This window comes from Nyctereutes procyonoides, unplaced genomic scaffold (genome assembly GCF_905146905.1).
Source record: "Nyctereutes procyonoides isolate TBG_1078 unplaced genomic scaffold, NYPRO_anot_genome, whole genome shotgun sequence".
NCBI classification, from domain to species: domain Eukaryota; kingdom Metazoa; phylum Chordata; class Mammalia; order Carnivora; family Canidae; genus Nyctereutes; species Nyctereutes procyonoides.
In genome coordinates, this window is record NW_026575052.1 from 4,312,986 (window position 1) to 4,338,764 (window position 25,779).

The following is a 25,779-nucleotide window of genomic DNA, read 5'->3' on the forward strand; positions in this document are numbered from 1 at the left end:
CCGCTGGTGGGATGGTCAGAAGCACCCACCCTCCCCGGGGGGACAGTGCACATGTCTCGGGCTGGGACAGACGTGGGCTCGGAGCCTGGACTTTCATCCGAGAGGGGAACTGGACCACAAACTCATCATGGGGTGCAGGGGTGGGGGCCGAAGGGAAGTGGCCTCGTTCAATGCCTCGGAGCCGCTGGCTCTTGGGGGACGCAAGTCTGTTCTCCTGCTGCCCCCACAGGAAGGCAGGAGTAAGAGTGGATGCTGGAGTCCGAGCCAGCTGGCCCCACCTCGGACTATGCACGTGGCCTCTTAAGCCTCAGTTTCTCTATCTGGAGAACGAGGACGAGACTCCACAGCGGCAAGGACTGAACGACGACACACGTGAAGTGCTAAAGGGAACACGAGGCATGGGCTCAACCCGCAAATATCGTTCCTGTCAGATGAACAAACGGAGGCCCAGAGAGGGGAGTCGCCCAATGTGATCTGAAAAATCAGGGGTGCCAGGGGCAGACCCATGCCAGGGGCTACCAGCTGGACACCCATTCGTGGTGCCACATAGGAGACAGGCTGCGCCAGGAAAATATCATGACTTTATTTGCTACATTGACAGCGGCTCCGGGGGGGAGGGTGGGGGGCTGTCGTCTACACGGGATGTCTGAACTTGGGGGACAATATTATTTCCCCAGCTGAGGGCAGGGGGGCCGGGGCGGGCAGATGCGGGACAGGAGCAGGACATCTGCCAACCTCCGGGCGGTGGCTGTCTCTAGAGGTGGGTCCCAGTCGGTGGCTCAGAGGCAGGGAGATCAGGCGTCCGGGGTGGCCAGGCCGCGCTACCTCACGGGCCCGGTGGGCGGTGGCCAGGGCTGCTCGGCCAACTCCCGCTCCAGCTGCTTGAAGCGCTTCTTTGAGGCCTTTTTGGGCCGGAGCCGCCGCAGGCAGGCCGGGAGGCACTGGTCCAGCACGCTCTGCGGAGGACGGGGAGGGCGCAGAGGGGCAGCTGTGACTGAGGCCACCCCCCAGAGCCCCTCTGTCCCCCAACCCAGGGCGAGCCCCACCTCCAGCACGAAGGCCGCCACAAAGTTGAAGGCCACCAGGCCCAGCAGCACCAGCTTGAAGCAGGTGTCGGCGATGTTCCTCAGCGCCAGTGGGCCCTGCAGGAGGCCAGGGACCAGGAGGAGGCCCGCCAGGATGGAGCCCAGGAGCGCCAGGGCCAGGAGGAAGGGCACTGGGGGCGAGGGTGGCATCAGGACAGGGGGGCCCCCATGGGCGCCAGACCCCCCAGCCCGTCCCTCCACCCGCATCCGGCCTGCCGGGCAGCAGCGGTACCGTTGGTGTAGAGAGGCCGGCGGAAGGGCGCCCCCTTGGACACGGCTGCGGCCAGGATGAGGTACTGGAAGCCAGACAGGGAGAAGACCACGGTGTTCTCATAGTTGGGCAGGTTGTCGGGCGCGGGCACGGTCTTGTTCAGAGGCACGAACCTGGCGGCACGAAGACCCGGGGTCGCGAACAGGCCTGCGGAGGGCAGGGGCGGGCTCCGCGGGCGGCCCCCGACTCACCAGGGTTGGGCCACGGTCAGGAAGTAGCCTCCCAGCTGCACGCCGGCCACCAGCACCACGTGCAGCAGGAGGCTGCTCAGCACAGGGACGCTGAGCAGGGCCCCTGGGGGTCGTGCCCGCCCCAGCGCCAGCGCCGGCCCCGTGCGGCTCATGAGCACCGCCACCGTGGTGGTGATGACCAGGTCAATGGCCAGGAACTGCACGTCACCCAGGTTGGTGTTGATCTGCCAGCAGGGGAGGGAGGGCAGAGGGCGGATGGAAGGGGGCACTGGGCGGGCCCTCAGGAGGCGGCGGGAGGGGGGTGAGGTATGGCTCTTGCCCTGCGGCCTGAGGGCGGGGGCAGCAGCCTCCTGGCTCTGGGTTACTCCCAGTCTGATGGGGAAGCCGCTGCCCTGCCTTCAGGGTGTCCCTCCTCCAGTCTGAGGGAGGAGGCCTGAATCTGATGGGGTGGCTTCCTCCTGCCCACAGGAAGCTCCCAGGCTGGGGGGCGCTTAGGCTCTGCCTGCCGAACCCCTCGGTCGCCAGAAGACACCACGGTTCTCGGTGGATGCAGGGACAGATACTAGCACAAGATCAGCGCTGCCCCACTGTGTCGCCTGGCTTCCCGGGGGGGGCGGGGGGAGAAGGCACATGTGCTCAGAGCGGAGCTGGGGAGGTGCCCTCTGAGCTGCTGTGACACGGCCAAGGTCTGAGCCAGGCGAGCAGGGCAATAGGTGCATCCTGCCTCTGGCCCTGCGTGGGCTCTGCCTCAGTCTCCCCTGCAGACGGGAGCTCCCGGAGGACAGGGACATGTTAGCACAGGACGGCTGCCCCGCTTCTGAGGACCTACTGTGTGCATGAGGCACTGTGCTTGGCGCCTCGCCACCCGAGGTTCAGGAGTCGCCCAAGCCACCCGGCTAGAAAGCGGCAGGGTGGGGTCTGAGGTCACACCATCCATCCCAGAACCCACTGGGCTGAGGCCACGCTGCTGAGCGTCTCGGCTCTGGGCCTGCTCCTGGCAGCGGGCTCTGGCCGACTCACCGTGTAGAGGATCAGGACGGAGATGAACTGGGTCAGGCTGTACAGAGCCATGTACTTGAAGACACTGAATGAGGTGTCGAGGGAACACCGGCCTTCCCTGGGAGCAGGGTAGGGGCGTTACGGGGGCCCAGGCTGGCTGGCGGGCCCTGAGGGGCACCCCTCCGGCCCCTGCCCGCCTCACCTGATGACCATGGGCACACACTCGATGCTGGCCATGCTGGAGGTGAAGGGCGAGACCACCGAGGCCTCAGCCTGGGAGAGCGAGATGCCCACGTCGGCTGCCTTCAGGGCCCCGCAGTCATTGGCGCCGTCCCCGCACATGCCCACGCAGTACCTGCACAGAGGGGGCCTGGCTGGAGCCCGTGAGGCGCCTCCCGTCTGTGCAGCCACCCCTCTGCCCGCATGTGGGAAGGGCTGGGGCCCTGCTGGCCCTTGTGCCTGGGACATCCCGGGTGCTCGGTAAACTGAGGCAATGACTACTTCTGGTGTGAGGGACCCAGAAGAGCCTGTCCGGGTTCTCCCAGAGGGTGATGATGACTCCTAACGCCTGTGGTGGGGTGGGGGGGCTCATGCATCATGATGCCACCCACCGTAGCCACCGCCAGGAATCGGCTTGCCCCCCGCAGGTCCTTCGCCTGCTACTCACTGGAGCTTCTGGAGCTCACAAACCAGCTCTGTCTTCTGCTCGGGAGCCATGCGGGCAAAGACAGTGCCCTGGACCAGGATCTGAGAGCACAGGGAGACAGGGGAGACTGAGTCAGCGGCAGGGTCGGGGCAGGGTCGGGGCGGGAGAGCCACGAGGAGGGAGCGGGGCGCGGGGGCGGCTTCGAGCCACCAGAGGGGCTCAGGGGCAGCCCTACCTTGGGCAGCAGCTTGGGGAAGTGCTTCATAAGGACACCAAAGGTGGACCCGCTGAGGGCCAGGTGGCTGGATCGGGGGTCTGGCTCCATGGTGTAGCTTGCGGCCTGGTCGGGATCCTGGGGGCCCGGGAAGCTCAGCTCAGCTTCCCCTGCCCACCCCCGAGAGAGCTGGGGCCTGGGTCAGGTGACACAGGGCGGGGTCATTGGTGGGGTTCATGGCTGGAGCCCTGGCTCAGCCTCACCTTAGCCCCGTTCACGGCTGTGGGGGATTCCAACGGCAGGAGCTCGAGGGAGGCAGGCTGGCCCCGCTCAGGGGGGGTGGCGTGGATGATGACCAGACGCTCCCGGGGGCCCACCATGCCGCAGCCCTGGGCCACGGTGACTGCCGTCTGCAGGTTGTCCCCTAGGAACGTGGGGGCAAGGTGAGAGCCCAGCGGCGGCCCGGGGGGCCACCCTCACTTACAGATGAGACACTGAGGCCAGACACGGTCTGTGTGCCGCGCCTGGTGGGGTGAGCTCAGGCAGGTTCATCAAGGTCTCTGAGCCCCGCCTTCCTCACCTATGAAACCTATGAAGGTCTTAGGGGACAGTGGGGACCTGGGCCAATGTCCCACACATACCACTTAGTGGTATGGCCTTCGCTGGGAAGGGTGTGTGCGTGTGTGCGTCTGTGCACGCAGGGACGGGGAGGACGAGGAGGACACAGACCTACTGGGCCCCTCCGTGTTGCCCTGGCTAGAATCTTCTCTTGCTCCATGAAACTATCACCACTTTCCAGGGTGACATAATCCCCCATCTCCTCTAGGGGGAGCTGAAATGCGGAGAAGTGGCCCAGCGGGCACAGGGCCGGAACCCAGGCAGGTCAGCACCACCCGTGGGGCCTCTGCAGGTCGTTCTACTCCTCCGGGCCTCACCTTCCACCCTGGGCAAGTGGAAGGATGATTTCCACTTAGGAGGGACACTGTGAAGACCGAGAAACGTGTGAAAGGGGCCTGGCCTGAAGCAGGGGCCCGAAAAGACGGGGTGCTGCATGCCCTTCCCTCTGCCCTCCTGACCCCGGCCCCGTGGCCAGGAGCACCTGTCACCATGACGGTGCGGATGCGGGTCCTCCGCAGAGCCTGGATGACCGGTGTGGTCTGGGGCTTCAGCAGGTTCCTCATGACCAGCAGCCCCAGGAGGCTCAGCTCCTGCTCCACGGCGTCCCTGGAGGGTGGGCAGACCGGGTCAGAGGGCATGCAGCGGCCAAGGCCCCCCCCCCCCAGCCACGGGGCAAGGACATCTTCCCGGGGCTCTGCCTGCAGAGGGCCCGAGGCACAGTCCCAGGGGGTGGGGCAGGGCCGGCCCACCTGCTCAGCTGCTGAGCGGCCTCCAGGCTGGGCACGATGGGCAGCGGCTTGCTGGCAAGGGCCACGACGCGGTAGCCGGCGGCCGTGTAGCTCTGCAGCATCTGGGCGAAGTCTGCGGGCACTGCCAGGGAGAGGCAGGGGTCGCTGGGACGAGGGGGTGGGAGGCTGGGGGCCCCCCCCAGCTGGGCCGCGGCCCCCCCCATCCACCTGTCTCTGGGTTGCAGAGGCCTGCCACCAGCTCCGGGGAGCCCTTGACGTAGGCCTCCGGCTGAGCAGCTCCCGGCCACGCCACCACCACGTTCATGCGCTGCAGGGCTGACGAGAAGGGGAAGCGGTTGAGGATGCTCACGGGTACTGGGGGCTCCTCCTGCAGGGAGACGGAGGGGCAGCTGAAGGGCCGGCCTGTGGAGTGCCCCCTCCCCAGCCACTGCTCCCCGTCCCCCGCCACTCACCCTGCCCTGCAGCTGGGCCTCCTGAAGCGGGGGTCTCATCACCGCCAAGACCTGGGTCCCGAACGCGGAGTCTGCAGCCGGCCCCTCCTCCAGGACCTGGGAGGCAGGCAGGGAAGGTTGGCCTCCGTCGGGCCGGGCACTGGCTTGGCCCCGGGCAGCCCATCCTCGGCCCCCGGAGGGAGGCGGCGGCAGAGTCAAGTTAGACTCGTGGCAGACTTCCTTCACGGGAGACCAGATGGAAGTCAAGACATGGGCTTTGGAGTCGGGTGGACCCAAGTCCAAACCCTGGCTTTGCCACTTACAAGCTGCAGGGTGACCTTGGGCAAGTTATTCCAAATCTCCCTCGGCCTGGGCTTCCTCCCTGCGAGGCAGGTTTGGAAGCTTCCTTCCTGGACTACAGGAGGAGCACGAGCCAAGGCCCGGGCCGAGGGGTGCTGGCACAAAGTGGGTGCTCGCACGTGGCCTTGGCCATTATTAATGATGGCGGCACAATGGATGCCACCCGAAGTCCTGGAATGAAGACCAGGCGGGGTTGGTTAGAGCCCAGCTGCCCAGAGGCAGGGGCTGACCTGCTCGGCCTCCTCACCCAGCCAGTAGATTCCACCATCTTGAGGTCCATGGGGTCGCCCACGGGGGTGTCCTGGAGCCGGCTGAGGGCATGGCAGGTGGCCAGCGCTCGGAGCAGGGGCCCCACGGGCAGGCGGCGGGGCTCTGGGACCAGAGGCAGGAACGCCTGCCCTTTTAGGGGCACCACACCCATCACATCCAAGCCGTCCTCCGTGAGGGTGCCCGTCTGCAGGGGGCAAGGGGCGGGCCAGTGATGAGTCCCGGGAGGAGCTGTGTGCGGCTGCGCTGGGCGCCCACACCCCGGGCCAGCGGGGGCCCCTGGGAATCCCGGGAGCCAGAGCAGGAGCCAGAGGAGGTCCCTCTGCCAGGGCCGCTCCCCCCAACCCCCGATTCCTCTGTCAGGCACTGCTGCCTCCAGGAAGTCTTCCTTCACCCTACGGCAGGTCAGGTGGTCCCTGCCTCGGGCTCCCACCACGACCACTTTGCGACCCTATCACTGGTTTGTCGCGGGGCCAGGAAGAGGGCCTGGCCACACCCGGAGCCCGGTGTGCGCGCTGAACGGCCGAGCGAGTGAGCGCACGCGTTCCCCACGCTCGGATCCAGCTGCCCAGGTACACGTCCGGCTCCTTCGCCAGCCTGGGGGCTCTGAGAACCCGATCAGGCCCCACTACTCAGTTTCAAGACTCGCTGGGGCCCCCAGGGCCCTCAGAATAATTAACGTCCAACCTTGCCAATGGGGCTGCCCAGCCCCCCCCGTCCCGCCCGAGTCCCCACTGTTCCCAGTGCCCAGGCACCCCGTCTGTTCCTCTGAGGAGCTGACTGCTCCCCAGCCCCCGCCTGCCCTGCAGTGGTGGTTCCCCCCTGTCTTCGGGTGGTTCCCCCCTCATTGAGGTCAAAGAGGAGCCTTCCCTGAGGGAGTGACCCCACGTCCCACCTATAACGTTACCCAGTTCAAGTCCTCCCCCAAAGCCATCACCACCTGTGGCTCTCTGTGGGCCCTGATCCACTTATTCTTGGGGGATGGGGGGGGGTCTCTGCTGGGTCTCAGGGCCAAAAGCAGCACCAGGGAACGACTAAGTGACCTCAGACGGTCTTGCCTGCCAGACTGGGAGCCGGGCATGTGTGGGAGCTGGCCGGGGGGTGCGGGGTCTCTGGGCATTTCCGGCCCCAGGACAGGACCTGGCACCAGGCAGCAGCCTGCGTTGCTGACTGAGGAATGCAGGCGTGGAGGCCTGGCTGGGGCGCCCGTGGCCCCCGCCCCGCGGCCCCCACCTTGTCAAAACACACGAGCTGGAGCTTGCCCCCCAGATTGATGCGCAGCGGGTGGATGCAGAAGATGCCCTGGCTCCGCAGCCGGCTCTGGGCGTAGAGTGTGCACACGGTCATGGCAGCGGGCAGCGCGGGTGGCACCACCACCGTCACCAGGTCCAGAGCCCGGATCACGATCTCATTCAGAGGCACCTGGCGGGAGGCACCGTGACTCCAGGGGCCAGGCTGGCCCCGGGTCCCCACCGGCCGCCCCTGCCTGGTCCCCGAGGCTCACCCGGTTGCGGTGGAGGATAAAGATGCTGTAGACGGTGCCGAGGAGAGCTGGGGAGACAGCAAGGGCTCAGCGGGATTTGGGATAGGGCTTGGGGGAGGGGGGCGCCAGCAGAAGGCAGTGCAGGGGGTCACTCACCCAGGACAGAGAGAGCAGCCACAAACTTCATGCTGTGTTTGTAGAACTTGAAGTCGATGGGCCGGGGATGCAAGATGGAGCTCACCAGGCCCCCTTTTGCTGTGCAGAACCCTGGGAGCAGCCGGGGGGTGGGGGTGGCGAGGGTCAGGACAGGCCCTCCCGGCCCCTGCCCTCCCGCACCACACTGGGGGCTGTGGGACCTGCTGCTCCTGGGAGGAGGCATCACCCAGTGTGGGGTGACTCGTGACGGCCCACGGGTCTTGCCCGGCCCTCATGGGGCTTAGCGAAAATGGAACGAGTGGACGGTATCTATGAAGTGGGCAGTTTCACTTTTTAAAAATCCAGATATGTGGCTCTTGCTGAAAAACTCAAGTCTGGTGACACTAGGGCCCGTTCCCATGTGACAAGAGCCTGCCGGCGTCGTACAGGCCTGTTCCCTTCCTAAGGGGTGGGCTCCTGCTTGCTGGCCACAGCCCCGCGCACGTCAGCCGACCGCACGCATGTTGGAGGTGTGGGGGACTTGCCCAGGGTCCCCCAGTAGGACAGCGGCAGAGATGACCCCTGCCCGACCCGGTGGCATGAGCCCAGCATCCCCTCCTGCCTCCCTGCTTCCCACCTGTCTGAGTCACCACTGCCAGGACGTGGGGTCCGACGAACGCCCGGGCCTGCAGGACGAGGGTCCCACAGAAGAGTGTGTGGCGCCGGTGGGTCTCTGGGCAGTAGGACACGGGCCCCTCCGGCAGGGCCGTCTTTAGAACCGGAACGCTCTCCCCTGGGAGGGATGGGGCAGGAGGCCTGTGAGGGGTCTCCATGCCACTCCTTCCCACCACCAACCCAAGAATCAATCGTTTCATAAGCCCTCAGGTCCCACTTAATTCTTATAACCATACGTGCAGGCATCACTGCCCCCATTTCACAGAGAGGGACACTGAGGCTCAAGACAAAGGCCATAAAGAGGCAGCCAGACAATCCCGGAAGGATGGGTGCCAGCCAGGGACCAGGAACGTGTGCACATGGATACACACAGCGGGGCGGGGAGACGTTTGGACTCTTGGAACTATTCTGTATCGAGCTGTATCACTTTTGTGACTCAAACCAACACACCGTAGGGGGGTGGGGGCGCTTCCGCCCTAGGACGCTGCCTGGAGGAGTGGCCGCGGGGTGCAGGGTTAGCAACCCAGGATTGTCACTCAGAGCAGAAGGGAAATAGAAACACCAGGGGCAGAGGGCCCAGTGGGCAGGGAGGCCAGGGGCTAGGGGGCTGGGGGTAGGGAGGCCGGGGGCAGGGAGACCGGGGGCAGGGAGGCCAGGGGCTGGGAGGCCAGGTGCTGAGAGGCTGGGAGGCTGGGGGCTGGGAGGCCAGGGGGCTGGGAGGCTGGGAGGCTGGGGGCTGGGAGGCTGGCGGCTGGGAGACCAGGAGCAGTGGGCCGGGAGCAGGGAGGCCTGGGGCAAAGGGCCAGGAGTAGGGAGGCCAGGAGTAGGGAGGCCAGGGGCTGGGAGGCCAGGGGCTAGGAGGCCAGGGGCTGGGAGGCCAGGGGCAGGGAGGCTGGGGGCTGGGAGACCAGGGCTGGGAGACCGGGGGCTGGGAGGCTGGGGGCAGGGAGGCCTAGGGCAGGGAGGCCGGGGGCTGGGAGGCTGGTGGCAGGGAGGCCGGGGGCAGAGGCCGGGGGCTGGGGCTGACCTGTCAGGGAGCTCTCGTTGACCACGCACTCGCCAGCCACCAGGGCCGCGTCGCAGGGCACCAGCCCGCCTTCCCGGGGCAGCACCAGGCAGTCTCCGGGCACCAGCTCGCTGGAGTCCACCCATTCCTCCTCTGCAGGCAAGCGGGGGCCTCAGCGTGGCCCGGGCCCAACCCCCGCCCCAGAGCCTCCCTCCCGACCCGAGCTCTCACCTCCCCCGGGCCGGCACACGCACACCCTCGCGGACAGCTGCACCATGTCCCTCAGAGTCTGGCTTTGCTGTGGGCAGGGGGCACGTGGGGAGTGGGTGGGAGCGGCCCCCCGTGGGGACCTGCCCGGCCCGGCCATCCCCCTCACGCGCCCACCTTTCTGGTCTTGTAGAGCGACAGGCAGATGGAGGCGGTAGAGATGAGGAAGATGCACAGGGCGTACGAGTAGTAGCGGTCGGCCAGCCACAGCCCGATGCTGAAGGCCTGGAACCCATAGTAGGGGTTCAGTGCCTGGGGAGGGGCGGGGAGGCAGCATCAGGGCTCGTGTCCCCGGGGGGCCGGCCCTTGGCCCCGCTTGGCGCCCCCAGAGGTCCCGGGGCCCCTAGCTTCTCTGCTCTGAAGAGGACACAGGCACTGAGATGCCAGCCAGGCCCCTGCTAAGCCCATCATCTAAGTGTCATCCAGTGGTGGTGACAATTCCACACTCCATTTGCAGATGAGGGAACCGAGGCACAGAAGGGTCAGGTCACTGGCCCCGAACCATGCGGCCCCCACGTGGCTGCCCGGGGTTTACACGAGCCCGACTCCAGGAGCCAGTGTGACTTTCGTGGGCGTCCACCGCTGGCTCAGAAGGCCGGGAGGTTCTATGTCCTCCGGGGCGTCCGGCTCATGGCTCCCCAATGTCCCCTAGGCCACGTCACCTCTCTGAAGCTTGGGTCCTTGGTGTGTGAACCGTGTCCCTACTCATGCAGCTGCTAGAGGGGAAGGTGGCTTAGGTGCAGCAAGGCCAGGAAAGGCCGGGGCTGTGTGGCCTCGTCTCCCAGCCTCTACTCCCAGCCCCAGCCAGGACCACAGCCTACAATTCCTCGCCCTGAGCTGATGGGACTGGCTCTGAGGTGACTCTCCCCTACGGAGGAGGGGACAGCTGCTCCGGCCTGCCACTGGCAAGTGGCCCTAAAAGGGCAAGCCCCCAGCCAGGGCCACACCACCAATCCAAGCCAGAGCCAGGGTGCAGCTCAGGGACAGTCCTACCTCGTCCACCAGCAGCTGGGGATAGGACTTGACCGGCACGCTGATGACATTGGGGCCGTAGATGGTCTTCCTGTAAGAGAAGTGGCCGGGCCAAAAGATGGAGGGGGCAGTGGCGGCCGGACCCTCCAAGGGCGACAGAGCTCATCTTACAGCCAGGGAAACCAAGGCCCAGAGAAGGCAGGTGACCAGAAGGCTATGCTCAGGGGGGCAAGACAGGGGTCCCCAGGGCGCAGGGCACCCCTGGTCCAGGGCAGCACACCCACCTCACGGCTTGGTCCTGGAGGCTGAGGCCGGAGCAGGAGCGGTGGACGTCCTCGCAGGTGCGGCCGTTGTCCAGCAGGCTGGGGGGGGGCGGGGAACACATGTGGGCGATGGGGCCTGGGCACCGCCTCCCCTACCTATGGGACTCGGGGCTCCAGGCCCTTCCTGGCCCCCTGAGATCCTGGGAGGAGGCAGCTCTCTAACTCTGGGCCTAACTTCCTCCAGTTCCCCTGGTCGGGCCCCAAACCAGGAAGAACAGTGAGGGATGATGATTAACAGTTGAGCGACAAGAATCCCTATTATTTAGCGATGGGCGTGTTCTTCACGACGATGCCTTCCATAAGTGACTTAACCTCTCTGTGCCTGTCTTCTCATTGGCGGGACGGGGATGGTGACAGCACCTGCCACACAGGGCCACGGCGGATAAACGAGAAGCCATGTAACGCGCGTGGCTAGTGCCTGGCACCTACCACGTGATAGACGCGTCAGCGACTCGTGCTGTGCTTCTCTACGCGGCAGAGGCTGGTGCCACCTCCACGTCCCCTGGGCACTCACCTCTGCAGACGCAGCTCACAGTTACTGAGCACTTAGTAGGTGGCAGGGGGCGGGGGGACGAGACCCCGATCGGATGATCCGAGTCCAGAGCCTAAGGTCTGATTCAGTGTTGCCACCTTGGCCTGAGGCTGAGCCAACCTTCACACGAAGCTTATGTACTTGCCCCTCAAAATAACCCTGGGAGGCCTCTGCTAGGGATTCTCTTTCTGCTCGGGGTACAGACAGGGACTCCGAGGCCGGGGAGGCTCAGCAACTTGCTCACGTCGCCGGGGTCTGAGGTGCGCAGCCCAGGGTGGAGCCCACGCGGGGCCACGTCATGCCACCTCTCAGCCCAACCAAGCAGGAGTGCGCGGTGCTGGCCTGAACCCTACCTGGCTTGGCAGAAGGCCTGCTGGCTCTCGATCCAGACGTAGCGCTGGCCCCGGAAGAGGTAGTATCGCAGCGTCCGCTGCTGGGTGGGAGAGAAGAGGCTGGAGACAGCTTGGCGGGGGGTGGGGGGGGGAGTGCAGGGGCAGAGGCCAGTGTCGCGGGAAAGAGGCAGGGAGGCCTGGAGGTGCCGAGGTGCTCGGCCCAGCAGCCTGGACATTGGGGCAAGGGAACCAGAGGTGCGTGGGGAACGGGGACTCCAACCCTCCCGTTGTGCAGAGCGTGGCACTGAGGCCCAGGGAGGGTTAAGGGCTCGTGGGGAAGCCAGCTGTGCACTCACGGCCTCTTCGTTCTTGCAGAACTGGGCGGTGTCCTTCCACGCACCCTCTGGGACGGCGCCCACGGCCGCCTGGCTCCGGCCGTCCTCCGCCTGGCCCCGGGCCGGCAGCTCCAGGCTGGGAGCAGGCAGGGGTTACCGTGGAGCCCTGGGAGATGGGCCAGCACCTCCCCATCCCACGCAGCCACAGTCCCTCCCTGGCAGGGAGCCGGGGCTTCTGGGCAGGGTGACGGGGCCACCTCACCTGCCCTCACCGATGGCCTCAGTCTGCACCTGCACGGTGTAGAGCTGCCAGGAATTATCCTGGAACACAGAGGTGGGGGCTTGGTTCCAGGAGACACTGGTCCCCTCCCAGGTCCACCCTGCCACCCGGCGGCCTCCGCTGGACAAGGCAGGGACCAAGGACATACGTGATGCCCTGGGGAGCCACCCAACTGCTCCTCCCGCCCATTGCTCAGATGGGAAAGCGGAGGCCGAGAGAGGACAACTGTGCGCGGTCCCACAGGAGGTGAGCGGCCAGATGGGGCTGAGACCCCCTCCCCTGCGCCCCCCTCACCAGCTGCCTCACCTCTTTGTCTCTTATTTCGATGACGAGTGTTTCTGCGCGGGCCAGGTTGCAGGGCCGGAGCCGCAGCCGCACCCCCCACACCGGCTTCCAGCGGAAGAGCAGCAAAGGGATCCCTGCCATCATCCAGACCACGATGTGATAGCCGATGACCCTCCATGGACTGCCACAGTAGCCGCTGAGCCTCTGCGGACGGACGGATGGACAGGCCGGGTGGGCGCGGGGCGGGGGCGTGCCTGGAACCTCCCCTGCCCACCCCGCCACCTACCACGGATGAAACTGAGGAGCTGAGGGGATCTACAGATGTCTCTATCGTCAGGGTCCCATAGCCGGCGGGCGTGCTGCCCACGAGAGGGCTGCTGTCTGCGGGTTCAAGGGAGACAGGTCATGGGGGGCTCCTCCCTCTCTTATACCTTAAAATAAAATTAGCATCGTCATTTGGTGGCCCCACGTGGGAGCTGCTGTAGTCAGAAAGGAGCCGGAGGGGCAGTTCTCCTGGACGGCCGCCGTCCTGGCTGCTCCAACCCATCTGTCACACCTCGGGGATACACGGTCCCCACCGCACCTGCCATTCCTCAGGTACAGAGCCCTTTGTTAAAACTGATGTATGGGGCACCTGGGGGGCTCAGCGGGTTGAGCGTCTGACTCTTGAATTCCGCTCGGGTCATGATCTCAGAGTGGGGTCGAGCCGTGTCGGACTCCACGCTAGGAGTGGAACCTGCTTGGGACTTGCTCTCTCCCTCTGCGCCCCCCTCCCACTCACCCCCTGCATCCTCTCTCTTTTTAAGCCTTTTATTTATTTATTCATGAGACACAGAGAGGGAGGCAAAGACACAGGCAGAGGGAGAAGCAGGCTCCCTGCGGGAAGCCTGATGCGGGACTTGATCCCAGGACCCTGGGATCATGCCCTGGGCCAAAGGCAGGTGCTCCACCGCTGAGCCACCCAGGCGCCCCTCTTTCTCTCTTAAATAAACAAAAAACCCTGAAACGTTTCCAGAGGTTGGCAGAAATGTTCCATTGATGGGGTTTCACATAGTTACTAGAATAAAGCTTTTGGGAACCAGCTTGCTGAGACCAAGGACCAGCACGGAGGGGTGGATGGGAGTGGGTTGGACACACGTCCTGGAAAAATGCAGCAGCAGGTGGCACAGATCCTTGTGGTGCTTTGGGTCCTTGGCCTGAAAAGCGGAAGGTGTCAGAACCAGGACCAAAGGCAGTCAAACCTTTAGACGCTGAGCAGCACAGGAAAGGGACGATAAGGTTATTCAAGACAACTGCATTTGCAGCTGCGTGAGACGAAGGTTCTAGCATGAACCGAAGTGGCACCTGCTGGTGAGTGAGGCCCCTGGGGTCGTGGCCGTGATGGGGCCCAGCCGCCTCGGGAGCCGGGTGCCCTCAAGAGTCCTGGCAGTGCCTGATCCTGGAGACGCTGAAGAGGCCAGCCTGCTGCTGGAGCTGCGCGTCGGGGGTCTGGGGCCAGGAACGTGGCGCTCAGGTGTGATTACGGGCTTACAGTGGGAGACAAACACTACGGGGATGAGGCAAGCGGGAAGATAACGGGTTATTTTAGGTGCAAAAGCACAACCTTTGTATTTCTGCAAATGCTGGCACCTGGCAGGGCCAATGAAAGACTTGAAGTTAAAAGAAAACAAAGCATCGCTATTTTATGAACTGGTTCGACAGACCCAATGGCTCAAGTCTTCGCGGGCCCGTTATGTGACTGTCCTGCTGGCTCTCATTCCAGTCTGGTTTCCTCGTGCGTCTGGTTATCCCTGGCTGGGTGCGGGCCCAGGATCGGGGCCCAGGGCCTGGTGAGCGCCCCAAGCTTCCGCAGCCCTGTGGAATAGCCCCAAGCTACTCGCTCCCTGGGAACCATGTGTCCCCCTTTTGTATCTGGTCCCCACCCGGAGGGCAGAGGTCAGGGCTGCTTATCCCTGTTCAACTCCCGAGCCCAGCAGAGTCCTGGCGGCGAGGGGATGCTGAGAGGTCGGGTCTGGACTTTATGGCAGGCAGGAAAGGGGCCCTCACTCTGAAGGTGGGAATGGGGGAGCGAGCAGAGAGGAGGGGTGAGGGAGGACAGAAGCTGCTGCATCCCAGCTGAGCACTCACCAGCTTACTCAACCCTCTGCGGGGAAGGGCTGACTATCACTCCCGTTTTACAGATGAGAAAACTGAGGTCAGTCCCAGCTGAGCACTCACCAGCTTACTCAACCCTCTGCGGGGAAGGGCTGACTATCACTCCCGTTTTACAGATGAGAAAACTGAGGTCAGTCCCAGCTGAGCACTCACCAGCTTACTCAACCCTCTGCGGGGAAGGGCTGACTATCACTCCCGTTTTACAGATGAGAAAACTGAGGTCAGAGACCAGCACTAGGTGGCTCTACTGCAGAAATCCTGTTCTTCCTGTCTCCCCTCCTGCAGAGCTGGGGTCCTGGTGGGACAGGCGGCTGGCGGGTGTCCCAGGGCTGCAGAGGGCCTGGGCTCGCCGCCGCCACCGCTGGGCCGCCTGTGGGGCTGAGACACGCAGGGGCCCCTCTGGCAGCAGCGCTGGGCACCCACGGGGTTCGCTCAGAGGGATGGCACACAGCCGGCCAGGTGGGGGCGGCCTGCGGATTTTCTGAGCTCCTGCCCCTTCCCCACCGCAGCCAGTTTCCACCCACAAGCCCGGAGGGTCCCAGGCCACTGTCACAACATCCCCAGGCCCTCAGATGCTCCGTCCCCAGACACCTGGGCTTCTGGCTTTCAGAGCAGCCAACGCTTCCAAGAGCCCACTGTGTGCGACATCTGCTCCTGGCCCGTTTTACCACCGTTAACACAAGAACCCTGCTGCGGGAGCTCAATTGTTATCCCCTTCTTAGGGGAGAAAATGAGGCTCAGAGAGGTTAAGTAACTCGGCCAAGATCACGCAGCAAGTACCCGGCAGCGTCAGGGTGCGAGTCCGGGCAGGCTGACTCCGGGGTGGGTGGTCTCCGTGGGCTGCACCACGCACGAGGCCCCGCCAGACCAGGCAGCCCGTGCTCTCCTACCCCAGCCCCACGGCCCTACGTATGGACCGTCGTGACAGTTACTATGGCCATGCCGGTAAGAGCAGCCAACAGCCCCGAAGCACTTCCCAGGGGACGAGACCCACTCTATGCCTCCACGCAAATCCAGCCACACGAGGAGGTGGACTCCTTTTTCTCATTCTACCAACGAGGCTCAGAGGGACAAAGACCCCCCGCCACACACATACACCGGTAAACGGTGGAACCAGGAAACTGGGGCTGGATCCTCAGCTTTCAGGGCCCAAGTGGGCACTTTCGGAGGCCAGGGCTTCCGGCCAGGCCTCCCCCGCCTCTCTGAACTTCATGATTCAACAACCCAAGCCCCACCTCCAGCCAGGCCCTCCCTGCCCACTCGGCTGACTCAGAAAACAAACAGAGCCACCAGCTCCAGGAAGAGCCGGGCCTCGGGGGATGGACACGCACACGCACACGCACACACAGTCTGCAGCCCTCAACGTGGGGGTCTCCAGCCAGCAGCAGAGGCTCAGAGATGGGGGGGCAGGAGGCCAGGTCAGCCTTCTCTGGGGCTCAGAGACCCCGCCCCAGCTTTCCTGGGGCGGTCCGGTCCCTTTTACTCTGGGGGGGGGGGGGCCAGCCCCGTCCGGCTTGAGTGAGGCTTATCAGGAGAGCATTTCTTCCCCTTCCTGGCAGTGGCCTGCAGATGACACACAGCGGGGGGCCCTCTGCTCGCTGCTGGAGCCTGGAAAGGGGTGACTCGCTCTAGCCCCCTGCCTGGGGGGCAGAGGAGCAGGCCTCTGGGACAAGTGACACAGCCTGGCAAGCTGGCTTCTCAGGTCCCTGGCCACCAAAAAGCCACAGACCTCTCTTGCCCCACTTCAAAAGGCGGAGGTCCCAGGGGCCACTGGAGTCCCAGCTGTCTTTCTGCCCGAGTCCTTCACCTGCCGCAGAGGCCGGCTCCCTGAGTGGGGCACGGTGGGTCACGCTTCAGGCCTTAGGGCTGGTCTTGAGTGTTTCCGTGGCACAAGGGAAAGAGCACCTCGGGGTTATGAGGGGTTGACATGAACTTCACGTACATTAACTCACGGCTTCCTCACCACCATTCCACGAAGGGGTACTACTTTTATCCCTATTTTACAGTTTAGGAAATGAGGCCGGAGGAGGTGTAGCAGGTTGCCCAGGGGCCACAGAGCCAGTGGGTGGTGGGATCTGATCCAGGCGGTCTGGCTCCAGCGTCCACGCTCTTAACCACCGCACTCCCAACCTCAGGGCTTCTCCCTGAGCCCCGGGCTCTCCTAGAGGCAGGCTGCGTTTTGGGAGGCAAGTGCCTTAACCTTTCTGGGTCTTCATTTTCCCTCTCGAGGAGCGTAACTCTGAGCAGCTGGCACATGAAAAAGTGTGAGCAGCAGCCGCCCCAGGGTGTCTGAAGTTCCTGAAGCGTGGGCATGTGTACACGGGCAGCTGCTGGCTTCCCTGCCAAGGAGGTGTGGCTCGTCTCTGACCCATTTCTCAGGCTCTCCTCCCACTTTCCCATCACCCTGTCTGAAGCCACAGCTGTGCCCCTGCTCCCCTGTGCACACTCAACGGCTTCTCCCCGGCTCCCTGGGGGGCTAGGGATGGGGAAGAAGCCTGCATGGCATGCTGGGCCACCCGGAGCGGGTCACTCCGCTGGTGCTAATCTGATTTCATCCTACAACAGTCCTGCAATTTATCCCATTTTATAGGTGACAAGACTGGGTTTTGCAGAGGCAGCTGGCCCCCTAAGGTGTCTAGCAGCTAGACAGGGTCTGTGTTGCTCCAAAGTCCTCTCTGCCTGCCTCCGCCATGCCCACTGGCAGCCATCCTGCCATCAGGCTTGAACAGGGTATCCCCATCCTGCTCACAGAGCCCGGCATGGGGCTGGGATGCAGGAACCATTAACTGAATGAGCGAACCAGTACCCGTGTGGACATCTCGCTTCCATAACACAGCATGGAAGCAATGGCTCGGAGTCACTGACCCTGCCTCTGGGGCAGTCAGAGGCCAGGTTAGAGGGGCGAGTTCCTTTGTCAAGGGCCCCTGCCAGAGATCACCGTGTGACCCTGGTCTGCTTACTCCCCTCCTCCCACCACCTGGGGATCACAACAATGTTCCCTCTGGGAGGTTTGTCCTGGTGCCTAGCACACACCCCTCATTTCAGGAGCAGCAGCGTGCTCTCCCAAGTCAAGGAAGAAAAAGAGAGAGGCTTGATGGAGGAAGTCCCTTCTGCGGAAAACTCTAGTCCCCAGGCAAGGTCAAAGCCCAGGGCACTCTCCAGCGGGACACCTGTGAAAATACTCGGAAGTGCTTGTTTGTCTCTAGTTATGGTTCAGCCTCCCCAGGGATGGCCCAGGAAGGCCAGGGCAGTGTCTGATCTCTTCCAGTAACACCAGCTCGGGGTGGCCCCGAGCAGGCTGTGTGGGATGAGAATACTTTCCACGATGATTATATTGCTCTTCTGAATACCAGAGACTGATCTTCATGCATCGCCCTCGGAGGGTCTATTATCACCTCATTTTACAGAAGAGGAAACTGCGGAATGATGCTTCAGAGCACCTGGCCCAGAGTCATACAGCTGCAAAAGGGAGAAGCTGCAAAGGAGTGGGTCTGAATGAACACATTCATCTTGACTCGTCCTCACGGGCACCCCAGGAAAAGTATGGATTTGGATCCCATTTAGCATGAGGCACAGAGAGGTTATTATGTCCACAGTCACACAGCTATGGGTGGTCAAGGCTAGACATGAACCTACCCTGACTCCACAGCCCCGGGGCAATGCCACCAGCACCGGGGAGTGGAGGGGCTGGAGTCAAAGCCATCTGAGAACCTCTTGTTTCCTGCGGAAGCCCTGGCTTCCTGCTGATGACCTGGCAGGGGCCCAGGCAACAGGGCTGCCTCCTCCCTTGCCTTGCTTCCCTCCCCCCCTGCAGCCAGAAGCTCCTCTCCTCTGCCAAGCGAGAGGGGATGTGTGTGTGTGTGTGAGAAACAACCTGCTAGGAGTGCCCTGATCTTCAGCTCTGGAGTTCAGAGGGCGTCTTTCCTCAGCTTTCCCCCTCCTTCCCCGGGTGGGGGGAGTGGGGGGGGGTGCACTCTGAGCTTCCAGTGGGGTGGGACTAGAGGTGGGAGACGACGGGGAGGGAGAGACCAGAACTGAGGGTGTGTGCAGCTGTCGAGGATGCTCAATCTTTGGTGGACCCTTTGCTGCGGTCTGGGGTCTGAGTGACTGACACGGAGATGGGACCCTTCTGGAGAAGAGAGGTCTCCTGGCTCCCGTCACAGCAGGGGGGATTTAGACTCCAAAAAGGGTGGGCTCGGGACGCATGGTCTGGGATGGGTAACATGCAGGGTGTGGTCCTTGGACCTGGGTGTTGACGGGCTTCCTCGGGGGAGGGCCTGAGGTAGGGGATCAAGAGTGGCATTGGTGTCTGGGACACTGTGACCCTGAGATTCGAGAGCTCTGGCTTCTCCAACCTCATTCATTCATTCATTCATTCATTCATTCATTCATTCATTCATTATCAGTCCATGCATCCAAGAGGAACAACCACCCGGAGGCCCCGGATGCAGCGGGTCTTCCCCTCCCTGGACATCTGTCGTTGCAGAGGGGGTGCAGTGGGGGTGGGGGCCCCAGTCGGCCTCGGGCACAGCGCCCAGGGCTGCAGGAGGGCGGGGAGGGCGGGGAGGGCGGGGAGGGCTCGGCTCCGTGCGTCGCCACCGCCGGGCTCCGGGCCTGTCTGGGAAGGGCCAGGCGCCCACTCCCCGCGACGGGGGCGGGGGGCAGGGGGCGTGCCCGGGGGTCGCCCCGCTGAACCACGAGCCCGCGTGGGGGTGTCGCGCGGCGGCGCGTCGACGGGCGGCCCCGGCCCCCGCCCGGTTCCGAGAGGCCCGAGCTGCGCACTCACCTGCGCTCATGCCGGCTCCGCGAGCTCATCGCCGGCCCCGACGCTGCGGCCCGTGGCCCCGGGCCCGGGCGTCGCGATGCCCCGCGGCGGGGGCGCGGGCGGGAGGCTGGGGGCGCGGGCGGCGGGCGCGGGCGCGGGCGCGGGCGCGGGGCACCTGCAGCAGCTGGCGGCCGGCGCGGCTGGAAGGTGCCGCAGTCGGGTGTGCGCGCAGCCCGCCCGGCCCCGCCCACTGCGGCCCCACGTCCGCCCCGCGCGCGGGCTGCCGGGACTTGTAGTCCGAGCCGCTGCGCCGCCGCAGAGGGGACCCTCCGCCCGCCCGCGACGGGCCGCCCGGGGTGCGGGGCGCCCGGGGACGGAGCCAGGCCTCAGACGCGAGAACGCGCACGCGCACGCGCACGCGCAGAGCCAGGGCTCTGCTTCAAGGGAACAGCGCAGCTGTGGCTCGCCAGCCTCAGATACACACAGGTGACGCGTAGGGACAGCGCACGCACCCAAACAGGGGGGTGACCCTCGGAAACACAGACACGACCACTGACTGCCCCTTCCCTCCTCCGTGCGCGGCACACAAGGGGTCAGCCCCAGCTGCCCGGCGTGCGGTGTCCCTCCGGGCTCTGCAGCCTGCACCCAGCTGACGTCCGTCTTTGCCAGGCTGTGTGACCTCGGGCAGGTCACCTCCCTCTCTGGGCCTCCTTTCAGCGATGCCCGCCTCAGAGAGTAGTTGTGAGGCTCACAGGAGGGAAAGCTTAAAACACTTGAGACTGGCGTGGCTTGGCCGATGTCAAAGAAGGAAGACAGACAGGCCTGCCCAGACACGCGGGGACTCAGACACGTGCGTGGACATGGGGAGACTCTGCAGCGATGCAGGGAGGCCTCTGAAATCCCGGAGAATAGCGGAGGTAGGGCCCAGACCCCAGGAGCCTCACATCATGACTGCAGATACACCTGCGCAGGTGGGACGCATGGAGGCCCTGACGGGCACCGGACACCTCATACCCGTGTGCAGCATTTAGCACGCTTCCCCATCGCAACAGGTGAACACACGGTGTCCCCTGGCTCCGGGGTCGGTGGCCTCTGGACTAAGGACCTCCAAAGGCCGATGGTGAATCAGAGACCCCAGGGTCTGGGGTAAATCCAGGAAGAATCCTATTAGGATCCTATTAGGGCACGATGGGACTGGCCCGATCCATGGTCCACCCAGTGTGATCTCCGGCATGCCAGGCTCTGTTCTGGAAGCTGAGAACATGACGGTGAATGGGACAGACCCGGGGAGCAGCCAAAGGCAGGCAGAGGAAAACCCTGACAATACTTGTCATGGAGGAATGCCTGGGGGGCTCCGCGGTTGAGCATCTGCCTTCGACCCAGGTCGGGGGATCGAGCCCCACATCGGGCTTCCCGCAGGAAGCCTGCTTCTCCCTCTGCCTGTGTCTCTGCCTCCCTCTCTGGGTCTCCCATGAATAAATAAATAAAATCTTAAAAAAAAAAAAAAAGACTTTTCATGGAAAGGGCAGGAAGGAGCCCGAGCTTCGATGTGGGGGTGCAGGGTAGACTCGAGGAAAGCAGGGAGGCCTCGACAGCATCCGATACCTGACAAGAGCTCGATACACACATTGGCTAAGGGCGCAGGAGGGCCGTGCAGGTGCAGGCTCTGCTCTGCGCAGGTGCGGGAGTGGAACCAGGGACGCTGAGCGGTGGCAGGTGCGGTGGGGCGGACAGTAGCGCCACTTGCGGAGCGCGCGGGCAGGCTGCTGGCAGGGCAGCTTGACCACCTGGGGGACGCGGCTGGCTTCACTCAGTTCAGCTGACAAGTCCCGTGTCATCTGCTGATGACATTTCCGGGGCAGGCAGGCTACTTCTCAGAGTCCCCACGTCCTCCCCCAGGGCTTAGCCCAGCTCCCCTTGCCCGAGAGACCCAGACCCCCACAACGGCTGGGTGCGGAGAGGTAGCCTGCTAGGGTGGCCTTGCCCGGAGGCGGTGTGGGACCGGCGCCCTCCGGGGCTGGGCTTTGCGACGTGCATCTGGCACTTTCTAGCTGTGTGACCTTAAGAGTCCCTTTCCCTCTCTGAGCCCCCGTCCTGGGCTGGAAATCGGCAGCTGTTCAGAGGGTGGAACGAGATAGCCGGTGCCTGGGAGAAGCCGGTTGCTTTCCTCAGCTTCTGGCGCTCGGCTGGAAGTTTCATAAAATCGTGGGGCTCAGGGACCACCCTGCCAGATGGGTCCCCTCAGGCACGCTGCTCATACTGCTGGGCTTTGAAGCGGCCCCACTCTCTGAGCCCTCCGCGAAGGAGATGCACCTGCTGCTCCGCCCAACGCCTGGCCAGGCAGGAGGCCAGAGGACGCTTCCTCCCAAACCACAGAGGATGTGGAAGGCGCTCCCGTCTGCTGGGGCTACCTTTGGGGGAAGTGGCTGTCACTGTGGTTCTCTGAGTGGTCTGTGGGTTGGGCTCCAGTCACCTGTGGGTCAGGACCCATCAAGGAACTTTCCTTAGAGGGTGGCTTCTTCTTTGCCTCCCCTCCCCCCCCACCCCGGGAGAAGGACATAAACTATGCCTGGTCCAAGAGGCAAAAGGATTGACAAGTCACTAGTGTGAACCAGTTTATTCTAGAGCATTAATTGCCTTACTTCTCAATTTCTCCAGTTTCACTAGTTTTGCAACGAAAGCGGATTTTCTCACCTAGTGACAAACCCCATGACGAGGCGATGGCTGTCTAGACACATAAAGTGGGGTTTCAGCAATTTGCCTTGTAGTCTCCTGGGCAAGGAGGGGGAAAGGTCGGAAAGAATTAGGGTGTTGGGCTCGGCCGGGGGTGCTCTGTCCCTGCACCGAGGGGTCAGTGTGACACGAGCAATGAGCGCTGGTGGTCCTGCCCAGGGAAACCACCCAATGAATGGCTCTGGTCAGGTCGATGAGAAACATCCCAGGTCGTCACTGAGGTGGTCCCTGTGGCATTGAGGGGACTTCCATGCAGTGGGGATTTGAGACAAAGCTCCTGGATTGCGTTTCTGGAGCATTTGCCCTACCGTAGGATAGATGCTTTCTCGTTTGTCTTTATTTTTTGAAAGTTAATATGTTAAGTATTTATTTTAAAATTTTTTCAGTTTTGGGACCCCTGGGTGGCTCAGCGGTTGAGCATCTGCCTTCAGCCCAGGGCGTGACCCCGGGGTCCTGGGATCGAGTCCTGCGTTGGGTTCCCTGCAGGGCACCTGTTTCTCCCTCTGCCTGTGTCTCTGCCTCTCTCTGTGTCTCTCATGAAAAAATAAAATCTTTAAACCAAAATTAACAACAATTTTTTTTTTTTTAAGTATAAAGGATTCTCTTCCCTGAGTTCACACGTCTGTCACCTCACATATTTACTTTTTCTGGGGGGTAAGAACTCACATATTTCTCGTTTGGACTCGAGCCACAATTCTGAGAGGTGAATGCCGTTAATTCCCATTTTATAAATCGGGAAACAGAGGCACAGAGATTCAAGTTGCCCAAAGACCAGGGAAGAAGGGATGGCTGGGTCCTGTCTTAGGGAAACTCGAGGAATTCCAGTTACGACCTTTGTGGATGAAGAAGGCGCGTTGTCTGCACACGATCTGGGCACAGAAGTGGCATCAAGGACAAAATACCGTCTTTCTCTGCTCAGGTCTGAAGTTTTTATTTGGAAAGCCTTTGGGACTGTTGAAATGGGACATTTGCCGGCAGCTCAGGGAAAGATGACGTAGGCAGTAAATGCGACTACGGGTGGATCACGTGTTCCCATGTGGCCCCGGTTTGAGACGGGGAGAGTGGCTGGCGGACACAGATCTGACAGGTGCACAGGCAGATTTCGGGGGCAGCTCCCGGGACCCGGCCTCCTCCCCGAGCAGGGGGTGCAGAGCTGGTCTCCCCGAGCCATTGCCTTATTCGTGAGAAATCCTGTCTCTACAGATCTAGGCAGGAGAGGCAAAGTCCAGTTATCCGTGAAGCCAAGGACCGTGCCCTTCCCGGGGCTGACGGACGCGGATCGGGTGCGAGCGGCCGTGGAAGCGGCGGCCTGCGCTCTCGGTTCTCACTCCCCAACTTGGGCTCCGCCACCTGAGGGCGGGCCGGGGTACCCTGTGGTCTTACAGCTGGTGGGGGGTGGAGAATTTGGGGTGGCGACACCGCAGGGTGAAGATCCTGTTCTAATTTCTAATAATTCATTGTTCTTTTTCACAAGTTTTTTAAAAGATTTATTTATTCATGAGAGACACAGAGAGAGAGGCAGAGACACAGACAGAGGGAGAGGCAGGCTCCCTGCGGGGAGCTTGGTGCAGGACTCGATCCCAGGACTCCGGGATCACGCCCTGGGCTGGAGGCAGACGCTCCACCGCTGAGCCACCCAGGCGTCCCTGTTCCTTTTTAATTTGGTGACTTGGCTCCCGGGTGGGAGGGAACAAATCTTGCTCATCTTTACCCCCAGCGGCCTCCCCTCTCATAATGGTGGAGACGAGCGCTTTTGAGGTGTCCCTTTACAAAGCCAGGAATGCTCATTAGGGTTCATCCTGGGTGAGTCAGGCATTTTTCTCAGCCACTTGCCTCATGATGCAAGAAGCCCTTGTTTTCTGGGTGATCTCACCGCAGCGGGTGGAAGAGCAGCCTGGGAGCGTTCCCGGGTGAAAGGAGGGTCCGCCCGGATGGGCAGAGCAGCAGGGCAGTCGCCGTGCACCTGAACCACGGGGCCCTTACCCAGTGGTCAGAGGCGGAATATAAACCACACACACAGGTAGATCTTTATTAGCATCAAAGAAGCCCTTATAGGGACGTCCGGGTGGCTCAGTGGTTGAGCATCTGCCTTCGGCTCAGGGTGTGATCCCTGGGGTCCTGGGATCGAGTCCTGCATCGGGCTCCCTGCATGGAGTCTGCTTCTCCCTCTGCCTGTGCCTGTGCCCCTGTCTCTCATGAATAAATAAATAAAATCTTAAGAAAAAGAGAGACCCTTATATATTGGGTAAAAATAGAAAGCTGCTCTTAGTCACAATAGTAAAAAATATGGAAGGCACCCAAGTGTCTACCCACAATGGAGCATTCTTCAGCCTTAAAAAGAAGGTTCTGGGGCGCCTGGCTGGCTCAGTTGGTAGGACACGCGACTCTTGATCTCGGGGTTGTGGGTATGAGCCCCATGTTGGGTGTAATTACTTTAAAAAAATCTTTATTTTAGAAAGTGAGAGAGCAAGAGAGAGCGAGAGCGAGCCCGTCTTGCGGTGGGGGTGGAGTGGGTGGGTGGGCGGACACAGGAGGGGCAGAGGGAGAGGGAGCCAGAATCTTCAGTAAACTCCCGGCTCAGGGCAGAGCCTGACAGGGGGCTTGATCCCATGGCCCTGAGATCGTGACCTGAGCTGAAATCAAGTCAGATGCTTAACTGACTGAGCCACCCAGGTGCCCTGTATCACACCCCGTTTTTGTTTTTTAAAATATTTTATTTATGGGCAGCCCCGGGTGGCTCAGCGGTTTAGCACCATCTTCAGCTCGGAGTGTGATCCTGGAGACCTGGGATTGAGTCCCACGTCAGGCTCCCTGCATGGAGCCTGCTTCTCCCTCTGCCTGTGTCTCTACCCTTCTCTCATGAATACGTAAATAAAATTTAAAATATATATATTTATGTATTCATGAGAGACACAGGCAGAGGGAGAAGCAGGCTCCATGCAGGGAGCCCGACGCAGGACTTGATCCCAGGAGCCCGGTACCTGAGCTGAAGGCAGAGGCTCCACCGCTGAGTCTCCCAGGGGCCCCTCACACCGTGTTTCTGAAGGGAAAGCTTTCTGTATGCCCATGTGTCATGACATCAAGGTCTGGAAGGAAACAGAACAGTTAATGTGGGGGTGGTGGGAGGAGGGCGTGTGCGACATGGGGTCTGCAGGGCCTCCCACATCTGATCTGATGTTCTTTTGTAGTCTGGCTTTTCGGTGAGCGCTGCTGCCTTGGTGGTAAAGCCCGGGCTGCGGCGCCGGGAGTCTGTGCTTGCCTCCCTTGCCGGGAGGGGCCCCTCGAGGTCTGCCGTGGAACTCGAGGTCACAGGGGACCTGGTCCTTGCTGTGCTGGGGGCGCCTAACCTCGCCTCAAAGAGATACAGTGACTTAGCAAGACGGGGCTTCACGTCATGCTAATCCTGAAGCTGGAGGAACCGGGAGGCTGCCTGATGACAAGAGCTAACACTCAGTGAGCTTGCAGGGGAAGGCCGGGTGCTCCCCCGGCCATGAGTGAGAGGGGGCACAGTCACACCCCCCCGACAGACAGAGAGGCTAGGGGGGAGAAGGAACCCACTCAAGGGCTCGGTTCGGGAGCCCTGGCGGACTCTTCCTGCTGGCACCTGTACATTTCTCTTCAGCAAGTAAAAGGGACGGGCTTGCTTTTTTGTTAATAAAGTAGAATAGCAC

General features: G+C 62.7%; 1 protein-coding gene across 3 annotated transcripts; it reads right to left on the reverse strand.

Annotated features, from left to right (window-relative positions):
- Positions 1 to 562: 562 nt before the first annotated feature.
- Positions 563 to 19,514, reverse strand: ATP13A2 (ATPase cation transporting 13A2). 3 transcript variants are annotated; one of them, XM_055332272.1, is made up of 29 exons: positions 19,397 to 19,514; positions 12,743 to 12,837; positions 12,478 to 12,660; positions 12,154 to 12,212; positions 11,913 to 12,027; positions 11,578 to 11,654; positions 10,654 to 10,731; positions 10,391 to 10,460; positions 9,515 to 9,649; positions 9,362 to 9,428; positions 9,152 to 9,283; positions 8,087 to 8,242; positions 7,471 to 7,581; positions 7,336 to 7,382; positions 7,065 to 7,253; positions 5,812 to 6,018; positions 5,226 to 5,321; positions 4,981 to 5,140; positions 4,774 to 4,894; positions 4,506 to 4,630; positions 3,670 to 3,830; positions 3,428 to 3,544; positions 3,214 to 3,293; positions 2,749 to 2,901; positions 2,568 to 2,664; positions 1,548 to 1,771; positions 1,318 to 1,469; positions 1,047 to 1,216; positions 563 to 956 (listed from the first exon to the last, which is right to left on the reverse strand). In XM_055332272.1, exons 1-29 carry the CDS (start codon positions 19,404 to 19,406, stop codon positions 822 to 824), a joined length of 3,522 nt encoding a protein of 1,173 aa, XP_055188247.1. In that variant the 5' UTR covers positions 19,407 to 19,514; the 3' UTR covers positions 563 to 821. The 3 variants fall into 3 exon arrangements, with proteins under 3 accessions (XP_055188247.1, XP_055188248.1, XP_055188246.1); XM_055332273.1 differs by having other exon boundaries at positions 9,515 to 9,622; positions 11,578 to 11,657; XM_055332271.1 differs by having other exon boundaries at positions 11,578 to 11,657.
- Between the last annotated feature and the right edge of the window lie 6,265 nt (positions 19,515 to 25,779).